The sequence below is a fragment of the Gasterosteus aculeatus genome, chromosome 15, assembly GCF_964276395.1.
Source record: "Gasterosteus aculeatus chromosome 15, fGasAcu3.hap1.1, whole genome shotgun sequence".
In the NCBI taxonomy this organism is placed as follows: Eukaryota; Metazoa; Chordata; class Actinopteri; order Perciformes; family Gasterosteidae; genus Gasterosteus; species Gasterosteus aculeatus.
Window position 1 is genome coordinate 2,948,111 of NC_135703.1, and position 19,447 is coordinate 2,967,557.

Sequence of the window (19,447 nt, forward strand, 5' to 3'; positions counted from 1 at the left end):
GCCCCCTCGCCGGCTCCACTTGAGGCTCAACTGAAGAGTTTTGTTCTGGCTTGACACAAACGGGACAAAGGGTGATCATTTCTTCAGAAATGTAATAATTAGGAGTTGACGGGAGTCGCGTGCCGCGCGTTGTACTTCAGATATGATGTGCAATTCATTTCAGGAAGGTCGGCTGTTTTCCTCTTTTCAGTATTCCACTCGAGGCTTTTTTATGTGGCGTCCTTGTGAAGTGGAGGGAGGTGATTGGGTCGTTCCCGCGTGAACACACCTACCTGTGTACATTGCTGCTGAGGCTGCGTCAGTTGTTTGGACACGGTTTGGGATTTTGTGACATCTTTAGCTGCAGGAATGATTCACTGTTTGATGCTGCTTAAGCTCCACTGATTTGATTCCGTAAGCTCGTAACTCATTAGATAATATTCTACAATGCATCCATTCTTCATTTAAATGTGACACACTCCCGGCTTTCAAAGCTTTTGGCAACGCGTTCTGCTTCGGGATCTTTGGAAAGGAAGCTTTTAGATGCACTGCCCAAAGTCTTTATTAAACTTGACTATTTAGAACCATTTTAAAGAGGCCTCTGAAATATAATGTGTTGTTTCTTGCTATAAAGCCACAATTCCGACTTTGATACAAGTAGTAATACCAATTGCCCAAGATTAAAAGATTGCTCAATGGGTATTGCAAACTTCAGGAAGTAGCCATGGCCGGGCATTAACACATTTGTGATTGCTTTAAGCCAGGTACATTTACGCTGTGATTATAGATTTTTTTAATGCTCATTTATTGCAGATGAAAAGCCTAAATGCACCTGTGAGTTCGCCAGGGTCGGACGCTCGTACTGCAGGCCCACGGTTTTCAAAAATCCATTAACGCTCGCAGGGACAAAATTCTGGCAAGATTAATGTAATCCATCAATTTACAAAAACAGTATATTTTTCCCTGTTAATGAGCAAATGGCGTGAGGAGACATTGGGCCTCGTTCTCACGATGCTTAAACCGCGCAGCATTCGTCGCTATTTCCTTATCTGAATTTGTTCTCACTTTGTTGCCTCTACACACACACACACACACACTTTTTAAACGAGCCGTATTCACTGTTCCACACTCTGTATAAAATAACACTGTATTTAACATTCTTGAACAGAAATATAGCAACAAAGGATTGTTACCTATGCAAAGATACCCAGAGTAAAGCTCTACCCGAACAGCGAATGAAGTCTGCGTCTCTTCACATGTTATCTCGGGCTGCGCACGACGTGAGTGCATGTGGGTGCATGTGGGTGCATGTGGGTGCATGTGGGTGCATGTTGGTGCATGTTAGTGCACGTGGATGCCTGTGGGTGTATGTTAGTCCATGTGGGTGCATGTCTGTGCATGTTAGTGCACGTGGCTGCATGTTAGTGCACGTGGCTGCATGTTAGTGCATGTGGGTGCATGTTGGTGCATGTTAGTGCATGTGGGTGCATGTAAGTGCATGTTGGTACACGTGGGTGCATGTTGGTGCATCTTAGTCTATGTGGGTGCATGTTAGTCCATGTTGGTGCATGTGGGTGCATGTTAGTCCATGTGGGTGCTGTTGGTGCATGTTAGTGTACGTGGCTGCCTGTTAGTGCATGTTGGTACACGTGGGTGCACGTGGGTGCATATTGGTACACGTGGGTGCATGTTAGTGCATGTTGGTACACGTGGGTGCATGTTAGTGCACGTGGATGCCTGTGGGTGTATGTTAGTCCATGTGGGTGCATGTCTGTGCATGTTAGTGCACGTGGCTGCATGTTAGTGCATGTGGGTGCATGTTGGTGCATGTTAGTGCATGTGGGTGCATGTAAGTGCATGTTGGTACACGTGGGTGCATGTTGGTGCATCTTAGTCTATGTGGGTGCATGTTAGTCCATGTTGGTGCATGTGGGTGCATGTTAGTCCATGTGGGTGCTGTTGGTGCATGTTAGTGTACGTGGCTGCCTGTTAGTGCATGTTGGTACACGTGGGTGCACGTGGGTGCATATTGGTACACGTGGGTGCATGTTAGTGCATGTTGGTACACGTGGGTGCATGTTAGTGCATGTTGGTAGACGTGGGTGCATGTTAGTGCATGTGGGTGCATGTTGGTACACGTGGGTGCATGTGGGTGCATGTTGGTACACGTGGGTGCATGTGGGTGCATGTTGGTACACGTGGGTGCATGTTAGTGCATGTGGTTGTGCACACTCACAGCTGCTGCTCTGAAGGTGGCAGAGTAACAGATGTTGGATTGTCTCCCAGCATCCATTTCCCTCTCAGACAAACAAGTTAACTCCCTCTGTACTTATTTGTATTTATTTATACTTATTTAGTCTTTGCCAAAGTCTTTCTACTTCCCACCTCAAAGACAATATACATTTCTTCAATTTTCTTTTTCCTCTTTACTACTTTATTTACGATAAACTTTGAGTCCAGCTCATTTCCAGAGTAATCGGAACGTGGCTGATTGTAAAAAAACAGCATGTGATTGTAAGCAAACGTAGTAATTCTGATTTGACAATCACGTATACTGTTAGTATTACTAACAACTATGGTAAATTGGTCTTCATGATTGTATTTTTACTTGATTGATTGTTGTTTGAAAAATTACTTAATCCCTTATAGCTCAACATAGTTTGTCACTTTGATGTGTTTGGGGACAATAGTACACATGGTGGGAAAGCATGCAGCAGCATATCAAAACCCTTCACGCTTTGCTCTTAAATGGAGAATATCAGAAGCATTCATGTGTATCATTTTATTACAGGATGGTGAGATACACAGCATCTCCTATGCTGGGGGGGATTCCTCGTTTACTCTTGATGGTTTTTAACAATATTCCCTCCCAAAAACGGCTGCTTTATAAAGGCTTCCTTAGCGGTCAAAACATAAGTGAGGGACATTGAACATAACGGACAAATATCTGCAAACAATGTGGTGAATTCTAAGTTGATTCTTTAACCTCAGATGAGACGAGCGCAAAGTGAAAACAACGGCCAAAAGGTGCCGGTTTGACCCTCGCCGTAATTCTCTGCATGTCGTCTGCGTGCTGCTGCGTGACTACTGATGAGCAGACCCGATCGCCGGGAGCTCATCGGCATTGTCGGTGTGTCCCACGCAGGCTCCGTCGCCCCCTCCGCCGCCGGCCGATAAGCCCAGGTACGAGAAGCGCTGGCTGGATGCCGTCCCGCTGCCCTTGCTGATGGCCAGAGTCTCCAGATGCAAAGCTGCCACAGATCAATTAAGGTGAGGGTAATCCAGCATGATATAATTCACCTCCGAGCCGCTCGGCTCCGCCGGGCGCAGCTGTTGGCTTAGCGAGCACTTTTCATTTAAGCGAAGGGACGTTAATGCCAATATCTATGCGCAGGCATAAACAGCTTAAAAGGTCACCGCAGCTGTGAGGCCGGCGCTCGGGAGGTGTGACGGCGAGAACACCGGGCGAGCTCGCATTGGATTATCACGCCTGTCCTCTTTTGTATTGATTTCCACGTGTACAGTAGTTTCACTGTGCTCTTTTTTTCTTTTCTTTCGGAGCTTTTTCCATCAGCGCGTTCTCTTTCTTTCTAATGCGAGGGACAACGAGGTGGTTTTACACGAATGACAAATCTGCGCAAAGTAGAAAATAATGGTTAAATATCTTCTTGACCTGAAAGGTTGCAGCAGATAGCGGAGCAGCGCTGTCGTTAGCTTTGAATAACAACACAAGTCCGGTCTTCCTGCAGATCATTGATGATTATAGTAGTTATTGCAGTGGCTGTACTGGAACTTATCATCATGAACAACGAGGCAGACAATCATTACAAGCAACAATAAACTCACTCCACTGGCCGCTGAAACCAGGTTCTTATAAGAAACACGCTGGGCAAACTCCCAGCGCAGAGGCGAGGAGAAGAAAAAGGAAGGAGCCTTCTGAAGGACACAGGAACAACACCCGACCAAGGTCGCCCGGTTGACAGAACTGCCTCTGGCGATGAGAACGGATGAAATGGAGCAGCTTTCCATCTGTAATGTTGTCCACATGGCCGAGGAGTTGCTCCGATACCTCGGGGCTTATTTGGATAAAGCAACAATCCTGTAATGCTAAATCCTCCAAATGTGACGTCCAATCAACAGTTCAACGACTCAGTGGAATATTGAAGGACTGTATTGATGAGATTCGGAGCTTAAGTCGCTCTAAAGCCTGACAAACCCCAGTGCTGAATCCGGAATAGCACAAGTTGAGTCAATAAAAAGCCCTGGAGGCAGTGAGCGTGTCCGTTTTTAAGAGTTTGCTCCACGGGTCAATCAGAATGCGCCAATACAGATCACATCGGGGTCGATGTTGCTTTGTCAAGATGATGTCAGAGCAACGTCATGTCACTTGCTCACACTTACTTGTTTGCATGTTCAGCTTCTTCCGAATCATTGAGACTTTTTCCCCTTCCCGGCGTGTCCAAACGGGCTTCAGGTTTCCTTAAAGTGCCTCAAAGCCACCAATCATCAGCCCCCCTCCTCCACGCCCCCCCCCCACCGCAGTGTGGATGCAATCGCGTTTGTTGATGTGGACCCTGCAGACCGTTTCACCTCATGCAACGGTCTGCTGGTGCTCGCTCGTACCAATGCAGCCTTTCCCAACTCTTTTACCCCCCCCCCCACCCACCCCGTCTTAACTGGGGAACCGCCTCGTGAGTCAGAACTCAAAGCCGCGTGACCGGCTGGACGCCAAGAGGGCGGCGCTTCGTTTCCTTCGCTCGCACCGCCGAGACGTCAGCGCGGCCCGCCGACGGAGATGTAATCTCGGCTTTTTGTTTCAGCCGTCCAAAGCGATTCGTCTAAAAGGTTACAGAAGCACAGAATAACAGCACGCAGCGATTGGCAAATGTTAACCAGTTACTATCAGGGGAGGGAGCGATGCTGGACTTGTGTCTTGTTATCACTTCAGCTGTGTGTGTGTGTGTGTGTGTGTGTGTGTGTGTGTGTGTTCCCTCCGTCACAAATCGGTAAACGTGGCGCATCTCCACTCTGGTTACCGTTACAACCCAAACCCCCACCAGCCCCCATTATATTTTTCAGCCGCGTTGACCGCGGTCCATCTCAATGGGTTTATTACGGCCTCGCTGTGTCACCGGGGACGCAATGTAAAAAAAAAAAATCCCAGTGCCACCAGATCCCATCTCAAAAGGGAGGATTTTGGCGGCGTGCCCCCGTGACATTGATCCGCCAGCTGTCTGTCACTTTGATTCATTTCAGCCCGGCGGAGCCGCTCGCCGCGCGTCCGCTCGCCCTCGAAGGGGCTCGTGTTATTTGATACGCTGTAAGATTCTGTTTAAGTGCCGTTCATCACTCGCCCGCTTCGTCATCGGCGCCGCGGTTCTCGCCTCGCAAGACACATCGCAGAAAAGGAGAAGCTTAAAGCTAATTTGGGTCGCAGAGAGAATTTGCGGCCGTGTTTAATCGAAAAAAAAAAAACACACAAAAAAAACTCGATTTTGAAGTCCAGTGGAAAACGCCCCCGGAGAGCCGCCGGCTCAGAACACACGATTTTAACAAGCCGACCGCTGCATACGGAATGAAACTGGTGCTCGCAGGAGGATTTAAAATGCTGACTTTGTGACATCCAATGTGAGGAGAGTGTGTGCGCGCGTCCTTTTCAAACTTCTGTTTTATCAGCTCTTCACCTCCTGCGCTTTCAATCGTCATCTCCCCTCTTCTCGTGTGCACAAGCCGACGTTCCTGTCGGCCTTTACGCAAGCGGCCCAATGTGTCAGCCCGTCCAATGGGATCGCTTACCGCTCACACAAAGAGCCCGGAAATGAAATGTCACAAACGATCCCATTTTGCCGATGAGTGAGATTTCTCTCTCCTCCGCTGTCCTCATCAACGCCGCATCTGCTGAAGAATACAGAGGAGGACACGCGCATAACCTTGAGATGGAGACGACGGAAGACTTTTCCCCCAATGAATGCCGAATAACAGAATATTATACACAGTGAAAGATTAAAATCTGTGGAGGGTCGCTTTCTCTACCGCTGCTCCCAGGTTTATTCTTTTGATCGAATGCTCTCGAGTGTATTTCCCCGATATGCTGAACTATTTCTTTAAGCTTTCCACTTTAGCTGCAACTTCACGGCACATTCATGGTCTCTCGTTTACCGTTAAACTGTTATTTTACCTTTTTCAATTGGAGCCAGTAGCATTGGATCCTAAAAACAGTGACAGAAAGGAAGTGGTCAGACGAGTACTATCTCCCGTATACAAACGTATATATATATATATATATATATATATATATATATATATATATATATATAAAGGACTCGTGGAGTCATGGAGGCCCCGTGGAGGCGTTTCCATAACCAGCTCCTATCCGACGCTTTTCGGCGCGTCGAGCTGCACTTTTTGCGCGCGTGTCTTTCAATCTTCGCCGCGCCCGTCTAATCTTGACCTCTCGCCTCCTCCAGGTCCAACTGTTTAGACGTCTTCGCCTTGGACGGAGCCTCCACCAATATTCTCCAATTTTGCACGGCTGCAGAGAGCACCGACTGGCTCCAAGCAATATCGACCAACATCAACGAGTTGACACAGGAGAACGTAAGTGCACTGAACATTAGACACTCGCCTCGATCTTCCCGCAGGTCTTCATTGAGAGTGGGGGGGTGAAAAGGAAATGGGAGAAAAAAACAAATTTTTCCATATTTCTGAGCAATTTAGATATATACGAGAAGCGGATTCAACTTTTATAACTTGACAACACTCACTGCTATAACATTGTATAGTGCATTCTTTCATTTGTGCTTAATAAGAAAAGTAAGAAGCTGGTATAATATATTATTTGATTGGGTTTATGCAATAAAAACCATTAAAATAGTACAATTTATAGTATAATCCACTTCTTAATAAAAGGAAAAATGAAATATGTTTCGCACACATTTGCTGCATGTATTTAAGCTCTTTTGGTTTCCCTCCGGCGCGGCAGCGGCAGCGGCTTGCACAGACCCTTCCTGCACTCGTGGAGTCACAGTGGCATCTCTCCCCCAACCGCTGACAAAAAAAAGAGTTTCTATCATCTCTAATTAATGACTGCAAAGTAGTCCTTCCTTCTCTCTCTCCCTCTCATTTCCTCCCGTTTCACTTTGATTATCACCCTGATGATGTGACGCATTTTCGTCGAGGACGCAGACGCACTGTAAGCAGCCGATCGCACAGCTGCCTTTAAAAAAAAAAAAAAAAAAAAAGGTTGATTAATTCGTGGCTGCATCACCTAATTACGGACGTGGCGTGTGATTGCTAAATGGCCAATCAGGAAGTAATTGTGCGCCGCCTTCGGAGGGGCGGGGCGGGCGAGAGCGGAACTTTTGTTTTAATGACCCACGACCTTAAAATAGACCCGGCGGACCCCCCCCCCCCCCCTGCCGCTTGACGTCCCCTTGGAGAGACCAAAGCAGAGAGAATCACGGAGCTTGTTAGTGACTAATTACACGAGGACTTGAAGTGACAACTTACCTTCACTTTGTAAGTGGGTGCGGGCGAGAGGGGGGAGCCGTCCCCATGCTGAGTGCAATATGCTGACACAGCGGGGGGCCGCTCCGTCTGGAAATGTGTTGCACTGGTTCGACAACATTTCATCTCATCGTCACCTCCGAGACACTTTGGAAGAGGTAAACAATCTTTTCTGGGACTTCACCTTTATACTCGAGTCTCGAGTCTGTTTTCCCCTGTGAGCATTTTTTATACATGCAAGCTGTTTGTGCTCTGCATGTGTGTTTAGCCCTGTGTTTACCTCTTATTCTGAGATTGTCAGTGATAAATCTACACAGCTTTTACTGGGTGGGTATAATTCGCTGCCAGCTAATTAGCTCTTATTTAAACCGCTAATCCTGACAAAAAAATGTTAATGAATCACTTAAATGTTCAAACTTGAGATTGAAATAATCATAATATTTTATAGATTTAAAGTCGGTCATCATCTTGAGCTCTCAAGTACATTAATTAAACCAGGGAAAAATCCTAGATAAAAAATCATGCAAAATGATTTGATCAGCAGATTTTTATCAAGGAGCAGCAAAAGTATGTAAACAGTTTGTGATGATATATGTGTGTTACGACCATCTCAACCATTTCCCCCCATGTGTGTTTCCGGTCGTAAGGAAGCCTTTCTTATAACACGGCATTCAACCGCTGTTTGTAATCACTGCCTGTTGTTCTCCCTCACAGATAAAGATGATCAACAAATACTGCCCTTCAGACGATCAGGTGAGCTGAGGCCGACACACCGGTCCAACCGATCCGTTTCCAACCAGATAGTTAATTACAGCACCGCGGGAGGTCCCTCGTTGCGGGCCAGCGTTACACAGTAACGGGCGGGTGGCATCGTGTCATCGGCGAGCGCCCGCGCGCTCACCCACAGGCCAGCAAATGGCCCCTTCAGTCAGCAGATGGTCAGGAAGGAGTCGAGCGCAGCGTGTAAAGATACACGTGCATTATTCATCACGAGGTCCGGTGTAGACGGAGTGTAGCTGAGGGCAGATGTGCTGCTCGGAGCAAAGCAGCAGCAGCAGAAGAAGGAAAATCGTTGCACTGCAGCGGAGACTGCAGCACCGCTCTGCAGTTTGTTCCAAATGCAGCCCCGTCGAGGCAGCGGCGTTGTAGTTCCTCTAACCCCCGGCCGCGCGCAGCGACCCCGGCGCGCTCGGCTCGCTGAGCCGGTGTGAATACTCCCGTTTGTGTGTGTGTGTGTGTGTGTGTGTTGTCATCGTGTCCACAGACCGTTCACATGGGCTGGACACGTGGGAGCCCCGAGGGCGGCGCCGCTGGAAGAGCTTCGGCCTTCAAGTTCCTGGCACTGAGAGGACCACATTTTTACATCTTCAGGAGCCCCCCGGTAACTGTTCTGTCACTTTGTGTTAACTAGGGGGTTCGTCCAAAACAGCTGGTCATCACAGGACTCACACACACGTGCAAATGGTTAATACCTCGGATTCAGATCAGCATCAAAAGGTGTTAAAATTTAAAATCCTGTATGCTTCAGTTCTGATTGATTAAGAGAAACAGGAAGAGCAGTAATTGGTGCGTAATGTAGATTCTTTATACTGTTGTACAATCCACTACTGTAGTTTTCATATTTATGCGCCCAAGAAATAGAGGCCAGCAGATCTGATCCCTGCTACCAGGCTCATACCCTCGGGATCAGTTATTAAAAATAAAAACTGCTATCTTTCCCAAAATTCAAAACTCGCTGGCTGCTCCACATTACATCGGATAAACTGAAGTGTGGCGGCAGCCGGAAAACGTTTTCAACAGATAAGAATGTTTGCTGAAGGTTTGAAATATGTTTCAAAGTAATTTTTATGCAACGTTTCATTTTTGTCTGAAGTATTGAACCGGACTATTAAATTAAGGATTCATTACTCCGTACCGACTGGTTTAGAAGTTTTATTAATCAGTAATAGTGTCGTTACACCGTTTAGCTGTAGATAATACTGCTGCTTTTTTAATGTGACATTTAAGTCAATTTTTGTTTGCATTATGCATTCTGCTCTTGCTGAAATCCAGAACAATGTTTCCCACTGGTGCAAGATGCAGCGCATCATCAAACTACTGACACAATCACAGTAATCAGTGCCCTCGAGGCCTCAATAATTAAATGTGGTTACAACACATGTATAATACATTTAGTATTTCCCTGCTTCATGGCAACACTTGTATTTAAGAACGACCTCCTATGATGGGTAATATTATAAAGAATATGCAGTATTCGTTGTCTTAACATTCAACTGTTGTGTGTTCTCTTGTCAGGGATGGAGAAGCTTTTCAGCCTGCAGGTTTTGCTCAATGAGATACTTGATATTATATTGATGTTAAATCTGTTTAAGGTCCGTTTGACGTTGCATCCCTGAGACACAGAATGTTACCCAAGTTACATCTTCGCTGCATTGTGAAAGGGGAACGAGCGGATCCAATGTGCATTGAAACCAGAACTCCACTGTGTCATTTAGAAAGTGTTTCCTAAATACAATTGGTCTGAGAGACGTCCAACGCGGCCGCTGGCTGATGTTTGATGCAGCTCCACTTAAAAAACGTTTCTGCCTGACTGCCAGGACCAGTGAACAAAGGAAAATGGGGCTTTTGTGCTGTGTTTTCTCCACGTGACACCAACCCCGCTCCCCCATTAGTATAAAAGACATCGCCGTCCAAAATGTGCCTCTTTCCTCCTCTTACTTCATTTGGCGAGTGTTTCCTCTGCGGGCGCTGTGATTGGCTGTGACGTCGGCCTCCACGGGGAGATCTTTCATCAGACTCCTGTCGTGGTTCACCTCCTCCGTCGCAAAGGTTCTCCACCAGCGTTCGCTAAGCTGCACATTAACGGCAGACTTTATTGGGGGACGACCGGGACGACGTGTGTGCCGGATGCGGCCCGCGCGTCCTAGTTTCACGGTGCACCAGTGGTCTCGAAGTAGCAGGAAATGTCTCCGCTGAACCGTCCCGCAGGCTAAACGGGATCATTTGAAGTCGGTGCAGTAACTACGGCCTGATGGGAGCAGTAAGACCTGTCCGATAATGCAGAGCATCGTTTCACGTGACACGGACCAAACCACACGGGAGATCGCGTTGAGTAAAGTCGTCAGCCATGAACACAACCGATTACACACGGGCGCAAAAAGCCTCATGCAGCTTGTGAAAGGCTGCACCTTTCGGCATGTTCTGTTGAAATATGGCAGCAGCCCGTATCCCCGAGGGAGAGATGGCCTGAATGCGTTAGTGCATGTGCTTTAATCGATCAGCGTAGCACGCCGCAGAACCGTCAGCACGGCCACTGAAATTAGCCTGAAGAAATAATTCCTTCTCACCAAAAACAGGGCGAGTATCCTATCAGCGTTGTTAGAGGGTAACTTGAGCAGCGTGACTACTACTACGGCACTCGATCAGTGCACAGTAATTATGACATCATCATTTAGTCGTAGCATTGATTAAGAACTAAAAGTCAGCGCACATGATTACTTAATGTAAGTCGGTCATCCGTTTTCCGCTGCCGGCTGCAGTCAGGATCGTGAAAACTAAACCCTGCAGAGCATCCTTTTAAATATTCTGCAAGCGAAATGATGCAAGTCCTCCGTGTCTCATTTCTCAGATCAGTGCGGCTGACTGGGGACAAGCTGAAACAACATACAACCTCTACGAGGTTCTTTTCAAGGTCCACAAGGTGAGCGAGGCCCAGCGTGCTGTGAGGTTGCATGGACGGCTGCTTTTTCTCTTCTATTGGATGTTTCAGGGAGCCCATTTGAGAATCTACACTGTGAACGTGGTTTTTCTTAACCCTCCATGTAATAATTAGTATCTGGTGTCCCAGCTGTGGATGGCGGAGGATTGCTGGCTGCAGGCGCGGCTCTACTTGGGGCTGGAGCATTCGCCGGAGCAGCGGGACAACGAGTCGCTGTGCTTCAGCATCCTGGTCGGCCACGGCCAGAGCCACACCTTCAGGGTGGAGCTGGCCTCGGACCTGGCCACCTGGGAGAAGTCCTTCCAGAGGGCCGTCTTCTGGGAGGTGCAGCGAATACGGGTCAGTGGACTAACGGTTTTCAGCTCAATCCTGCTTGGATTAAAGGAGTTCTCAGGTTCACCAACCTGGAATGGAGACACTGAAGTACTTTGTGTGCTTTAAAGCAATACGATATTCAGAGCTTTGATGCATCAAACCACGTAAAGATATAGTGGAACCACACACACACACACATCTGGGTCAGGGACAAATACCAGAGCGAGACGGACGAGCTGCTGAACGATTAAACTCAGCGTTTGCTGCGTGTGTGTGTGTGTGTGTCACTGAGAGACGGACCGATCTTCAGATGTTAAACCGATGAGACGGACCGTCGGTTTATTGATCGGGCTTGGAACGCACCTGCGGTGTTTTTGTCTTTGTTTTCTCACAGATATCGATCGAGCGCAGTCAGTCATCCTCAACAATTACCTGTCGGGCGCGTTCCTGCGCTCTGCGCCGTGACTTCTCCCGAGTTATGACATTAATTGATGCAAAGCTCTGTGATGGCTTTTCATTGTCGACACAAATCGGCCAATCTGGCGAATACAATTACTGCCGTCCATCACTCTCCACAAAGGGACCCTTTGTGTTTGTCGACAATGCTCGCAAACAATTTGACTCTTTTCTAAAGACAATATGGTTTCAGACGTCAGAGTAACTATGACCAACAATTTAAAACATCTTTAGTTTGCGTTAAGTTACGATTTCACTCTCTGTATTTGTATAAGAAATTACAAAAATACCTCAGAATAATAATAATCTGCTTGTGGCTTTTGATAAAATGCATGCTAAAGAATATCGATTATTATTTGTAAAAAGAAATATTTGATTATAAAATGCTCAATAGGCTCAATAGAAAGTGTTCTCTGGTTAACCTCAATAATCGTAATCCTCCCAATTTTAAGAGAAGCATAATCTGTTTCCAGGTTCTGAGCGGCTTTAAACCTTTGAGTTTAAAATTCAAAGCTGTTTTCCGTGAACGTTATTGTCCCTTCAAAAGCTAAAGAATCGTTCCCCGAGTCAATGAGCCATTAAATTACCACTTAGGCGAATATGTTCAATGTGTAAAGGCGATCAACGCGTGAGCAGAGTGCGAAGTTCAGCCGCCTCGTGTCCATCAGGAGGCTGAGACATGAAACGTGAGTCCGGCTCTTAATCTCTCGTGTTTGCTGCATTTCTGATCGATCGTGTTTAAACTTTCATTACTTAACTTTGCTTCCATTTGCTGTCTGGCTCTCGCACGCAGGGCCCCAAAAACAGCTGTGCAGTTCATTAATTCATCCCAGCTTGATACCTGTGTGCAATGTGCTATGTCTAATTTCACAGGTCGTTTAAATACAAAATACGCCTACGAGCGCGAGACAATAATAATAAATCACTGTTTCAAAGCTGCGCTATGATTCACCGGCATTATTCGTTTGTAGCCTGAGGTATTTAGTATGAAACCTCACCCATGCAATTGATTTTGCCTAAAATCATGTATTCATATATTTTTTAAACAAATGTTCTGAAGTATAAGTAGCAGACATTTTAACGCTTTAATATGCTGTGCGGCTTAATTTATCTGTTAAGATGGTTTCACCTGTTTTTAAGATAAAAAAACATAAAATAAATGTTTGGATGACCACGATGCTGCGATCGAATCCTGCACATGTTCGAATATATTCAGACACCGACAGCTTCGCCGGCCGCATCCTGCTGCACCCTTCATGTGGGTGGAGGAGCTGGAATAAGCTAAATAAGCATTTATTATGTTACTGATAGTGTGACGTGCGTGTCTCAGTAGCTGCGCAGAAATAAACTGAACAAATGTGCACATAAAAATGATCAATACCAATTGGATGTTGATTGTGAATTGATCACCGCCCTGTGTGCGAACTACGAGACAATGAAGTAAATAAAATGTAAGGATGTAAAAAACTTTACAGAATCCTAAAGAATAGTTATTTGCCCTGTTTGTGCATTGAGCAACTCTGAAGCTTCCCACTTATTACAATGAAAAAGTTAAAAACAACAAAGTGGAAATCCACTTAAGCTTAAACACTCAAGTCCTTAAGTGCATCTCTAATTGATATAGTCAATTACATGTATAAATAAATACATCGTTACACGGCTTCCATCCCACTCACACCGTTAAAAGGGTCAAATTACACAAAAGTCGATACATGGATTTCTCTTTTCGGGACGTAATTATGCAGCTTAATGTGTATCTGTAAGTTTCCTTAATGACGAGTCAACAAGTTCCAGCTGCATTATTAACAATGCACACGAACGCCTCTCAGGCAATAAGAATGACACCAACGATGCGTTAGAGGTTTTACATCTGGGAATACACTAATGAGACCAATAAAAGCTTATTTTCAGTCCTGACAAATATTAGGCATTTTTGTAATTCCCACAATAGCAGAGAAGAAAATAGACAACCTGTCAAATAATCTGCACATAATAAGACGATAACGGCACAAATATCACACGTATTCAAGAATACAGAGAACATTCCACATGTGAGCTCAGACTCTCCCTCAAATGCTCCTTTTTAATCATTTCAGCCCATTTCCACCTTCCCACCCATCAAGTGCAGCCAACCAAACATAATGGCTAAAAATGTTACAAAGCCCGGGGGGGGTGTGGGGGGGCTTTGTTACTCGGGACCCTCAAATAGGGACACTTATAAATAATACAAAGCGGAGCACCTGTCAGCTGATGTTTGAATCTGCAGCACACTGAGATCCTTTTCGGGGTCAACATGGGGAGCTGGGCCAGCGCGGCCGCGGGGTCGTCCCGCCGTCTCAGAAGCCACGTTTAATCCCTTTTAAGGTTTTGGTGAATGGGAGTCGAGTCATAATTACTACTAAAGTTAATTACATTCTCCAGTTAATTCTTCCAACTGCTAAAGCTTAAAAACAGCTTAATCCAGAGGCTTAAACACGACATTCTTATAAGTGGTTATTTTAGGTCGTCTTTTTAAAGAGGGAATGACTTCAAATTGAGCTCATGTGTCCACTAGTAAAAATCTCTTTTAGATTTTTGGTGGTCAAAGGTCAACGTCACTTTGACCTCCTGTCGGCTCCGTTCCCCTGATCTATTTTTGAAAAGTCTTGCTCAGACCAACGAAAACGTCTTTTGCCGACCTCAATAGTTCATATGAAGGTGGATTTTAGTGACGAAGATAAAGGTGGCAAAGTCTTTTCTTTGAGCATCATGAGGAACAAATCATTTCCCACTTCATAACTGTCACCGCTCAAACTCAAACACTTTCCGCATTCAATTAACATGATCGCAATCAGTGGAAACAGTGTTGCCATCAAACACTTGTGGGAACCGACTTCCAAACTGCAGTTGCTGAAGCGGGAGCTCATTGCACTTGCTGTGATTTCCCCGGACGCTGCGCTGACAAACGCAGAGAGGACGCGCCGGCCCTTTAAGAGCGGCCAGCTCGCGCTGTACGGGCGAGAAATTCCACCCTGATTTCACAAACGACGCATGCGGGACGATGTTTTGAGGAAAAACACGTCTCGCATGCGGGAGGTAAACATGCGACGTGTTGCCTACTGATGGGTTTTAGTTTTCAGTAATATAGAAATGTAATTGGCAGAGATGCTGTTATGCGCCCAGGAAGGACGAGTTAACGAGGGGGATCATTTCAGGCTTTAGAAGTCTGGAAAAATGAAGCGCTCATAAATGGAGTTTAAGTTAATTTACTTAAATGACCTGCGGATTCACTGACACCTCCGTCCCAATGCCGATGGGAAGAAGTCTGTTTGCTCTCATTGGCATCATGTGTGAATGTCAGCGGTGAAACATGTGACGTTGGGCACCGTCACGTGTAGATTAGGTCTTCTGTCTCCTCTGTGCACCCGGTGCTACATGAGGTATGGAACCAGTAGAGGAGGCTAATAAAGAAGCGCACAAGTCCGAGGGAACCGTTTGGATACGTGCCTCCATGTTCATCCCTTCACATTGTGAGCTCGTACATTAACCGGTTGAGTCTTTGTCCAGAGAGGAAACATGAATAAGTCTCAGTGCAGAACTCCTCTGCTGCTCCACACAGGCTTAGCTTCAAAGGAGAGGGGGGGGGGGGTGATATGCATCAGTGTTTAGCGGTTAGCTCATCGCCGGCTAACAGGGCCGAATCCACTCTGGATGTCAGCTTTCAGGTTGCGAGTTACAAATGGGGAATGTTTAAATTCGGTCTAAGCAGCCATATGAACACGTATTTATGTTAAATATCAATAATAAATGAAACATATATTCACCTTTATCAATTCTGAATAATGTGCCAATATTTGACTTTTGAATCCGTGATGGCAGCGATGGTTATTAACGGTGTACTCTGAATACGCAGTTTCCCCGCGCTCATCAGTATGAAAGTATGAAATATGATAATGAAGCATTTCTTCTGTCTTTAATGATGCAAATGTGGGACGCCGTCCTTTGGGAAACCGATAAAAGTGATGAAGCATTTAAATTTGCTTGTGGTTCTGTGTTCTCCAGCCAATTAGGCCGGCGTCCTGTTACTCAACCGTCCAACTCAGGATAACCGTGACTGCATGTGAGCATTACGTGAACATCCCGATGGTAGCAGGAGGTACGACGGACAAAACCGTCCTCCCTGCATCTCCCCGCCTGCTCTTTTTGTCGTATTTCCTAGAAGACCAACTTCTTGTGCTACGTGTTAAATTTGGGGTTTACTGGTAGAGATTCATCCCCCTCTCTTTGTCCTTTTAAACAACGCTGGAAAACAAGTGTTAGTGAGAATAAACGTTTTGTTATATATATATTTTTATTCATCAATCCCAACACACGCCTTACTCTCTTATTCTCCCAGAATAAAAAAAATAATCCCTTTCCAATTATGGGAGTGTAGTCGCAGCTCCCTGAGCCTCGCATGCGGCGACAGCAAGAACTTAGCGGCCGGCCTGCCGCTGCCCTCCTCCCCCCCCCCCCCCCCCCCCCATCCTCCACCCCCCGTCACAGCTGGATAACGGCGCCACTAAAGACGGGCAGGCCGAGGTCTGAGAACGGACTGCACAGTCTCCCCCCCCCCCGCGTTCACTCTGTAATTGAAATCCTCACTGTGTAAAGAAGATACGGCATAAATAACACAAACAGTAAATCTGAATGCACTTGTTGGAGAGGATGACAATAAAAATGAAGTGGTGTTGCACGAACGGCCTTTGGAGGCACATCGCCCCGCGGAGAGCCGAGCGCTCACACATCGCTGCTTTTAAAACGGCGAAAAAAAGAATTGTCAGACGGCGGGTTCTTTGTGTCGCTGCGGCAGGGTGAATATGAAGGAATGGATTTCCTCTGTCCTGCGTCTTGTCGTCCTCGGGGAGCCTCACTGGACGCTGCTTTGGCTGAAAGCTCATGCAGGGGGAAAAAAACAACAACTCAATTTGGCTTTTGTTATCAACTCTTCCAAACTAAGCCCTTTTTGATTTGCACCAACCAAACCAGAATAGGATACACAATCCTATTGGTACTCTTATTGTCATGAGCCTTTACCTTTTCGCATGAAGCGCTCGTCGGGCTAACTGCTCAGGCGCCGCCCAATGGATCCATTCATTAATGAGCCGTGGCCCATTTCCTCGCGGCACGCCACCGTTGTTTTCCAGCTTCCTGCCATCGTGTCAATCGCGCGGGAACAAACGGAACAGCGCGGTTGCCGGCGCGAAGAGGGACAAAAGTTTTTATTTGAAGGGGGAGAAAAGCGAGCTTAGCGAGCTTGTTTAAGGTCCGCTGGCCTTCGCTGACACACGCGAAGACAGCGACGAGATAGTGCATGTGAATACCAAGTGAATTATGAATCCATCCCCTATCAGCAGAGGGGGCATTCGCCGAGCTGCGAACAAGGACGTTATTTATTAATATAGTGTGCAGCGTAGTTAGTGAGTGACGGGTGACTGTGACCTTTATGTAGCACAGTGCTTCATGCACGCGTGCCGCTTCAGGAAAACTCTTCGCTGACGCTTCCCGATTCTCTCCCCACAGTCCAAGAGCTACATGTGCAGCAGCCAGGGGAGCGTGCTGAGCTTCACCGTCGACTTCGGATCGGGCTTCTCCTGCGCAGAAGGCTCCTCAAAGGTGTAGTAGTGCTCTGTTCCGCCGCCGAAACTAACGGTTCCGACTGTCGCGCGGGTCTCTGTAGTGCGACGCGCCGGTTTGAATCTCACCCGCCGTCGGATTCCCTCCTGTTTAGACGGCACTGTGGCGATACAAGTTCTCCCAACTCAAAGGCTCCTCTGATGACGGCAAAACCAGGGTGAAACTCCTTTTCAAGAACGCAGAGAGCAACCAAATAGAGATGAAGGTGATTAAAACTTTGCTTTCCACGCCACAATCGCACCCTGATGTCGGCTCATTTTACAGAACGACGAGTGAGATCTTGAGTTTGAAAGTGTTACCCAAGATGTAACCCTCTTCACCGATGCGTCCCTCTGTTTCAGGAGCTGGAGTTTGCTAATCTAACGGCCGTCCTTCACTGTATACATTCTTTTATTGCTGCCAAAGTGGCCTCCGTGGACCCTCTGTTTGTGTGCAGTCACGGCCTCCCTGGACACACATGAGCTCTTCTCCTCCTGTGCACATCGCCCCTGTTTCAGAGCCAGTTGATACGTGCATCCTGTTCTCGCTATTTTTGTACGGACTACCGAATAATAAAACATATTTGTAAAAAACTGTAAAAGTAGATAATGTTAATGAGTTGATTGATTGCAATGTATGAACAGTTTTATTCCTTTCCTTGACTTGATGTTTTTTTTGTTTGTTTTTTCTCACTCGTGACAAACTGGAATCTCCGTGGTTACGCTTTCTGTGCTGCCATATGGTGAAGAAACCGGCATACGCTCGACGCCGCGAGACGCCGAGCAAAGAAGCTGCCACTATTTTTAGCAGATAACCTCGAACGCCGAGGCCCGACCGACGTACACTTTGAACAGACGCCGTGAGTCTGGAGCCTCGCAGGGGTTCTCTTTACTCAAAACTCACAGCGGGACCGTAATGAAAAAGCTAACCTTTTTGTTTCCAGTTCCTCCGGTTTGCTCTACACTCTTTTCATGTCTGAACACAAACGCAACACAAACGCAGTCTCATAAGCCTCCAAACACCCACTGGATTTACTCAACACATCTCTGATCAACCTGTGTGATGTTTGTGCTATTGTGACCATCTCTTCTCAACCGAATAAAGGAGTTTCTGATCTCTCCAGACGAGGAGGACACTTTGTCTTCAAACTATCACTAAAGATGCACTCGCGTTACTAATACGACGCACAAAATGTACGTCTTCGGGTGAATGCATCGTTCTGTCGTCTGACTTTCTGAAGGTTTGAACTGGAGACACTAAAGGTGGTTCTCAGCTGAATGCCAATTTAGAGTATTATGGGTGTTCTGCCGGCTCCTTATGCAACAGGGAAAGTCGATAAGAAAATGCATTCATTAAGTGTCATGTTGTATCGCGTTGTGTAGGTGTCGGTTATCTTCTCCATATTACAATAATCAAGGTCTTTATATTCTCTTGTAAAATCTTGTTTTTAGAGGTCTGAGATTCTTTCCTTGAAAGTTTTGAATAAAACTGTTCTGCCTCGAAGCTCAAACACAAAGAGCCACAACTGCGACCACAGAAGTCACCGCCGGTTGCGTCATGGAGTTGCATCAGCAACACGCGAAGCGTGAACCTGCAGAGCACCGCTCGGCTGCCGGCGGGCCGCGACTCCCACGGTTCAGCCCGCCGGCGCCATCGGACCCTGAACGCTCACCGAGGTGTGCGTGGTGTGCAGAAGTTTTACTGGGAAACTTCAGGACCGCCGGGCCATTAAATAAAGTAATTGGGATCACTGCATTCGTCAGTGAAATGTGCAGATTTAACTGAAAATGTCCTGACAGATTAGAGGAATAAAATGGGCCATAATAATACAGCATAATA

General features: G+C 46.5%; 1 protein-coding gene across 1 annotated transcript in view; it reads left to right on the top strand.

Moving 5' to 3' along the window:
* sntg2 (syntrophin, gamma 2) overlaps positions 1-18,730 on the top strand; it is a 39,372-nt gene extending 20,642 nt beyond the window's left edge. Inside the window, exons 9-17 of the mRNA XM_040198908.2 lie at positions 3,125-3,249; positions 6,447-6,576; positions 8,200-8,238; positions 8,750-8,866; positions 11,114-11,185; positions 11,333-11,542; positions 17,516-17,608; positions 17,724-17,834; positions 17,971-18,730. Of these exons, the coding sequence (XP_040054842.2) occupies positions 3,125-3,249; positions 6,447-6,576; positions 8,200-8,238; positions 8,750-8,866; positions 11,114-11,185; positions 11,333-11,542; positions 17,516-17,608; positions 17,724-17,834; positions 17,971-18,090 (1,017 nt within the window). The 3' untranslated portion in view covers positions 18,091-18,730. The remainder of the gene's footprint in view (positions 1-3,124; positions 3,250-6,446; positions 6,577-8,199; positions 8,239-8,749; positions 8,867-11,113; positions 11,186-11,332; positions 11,543-17,515; positions 17,609-17,723; positions 17,835-17,970) is intronic.
* Positions 18,731-19,447: the final 717 nt, after the last annotated feature.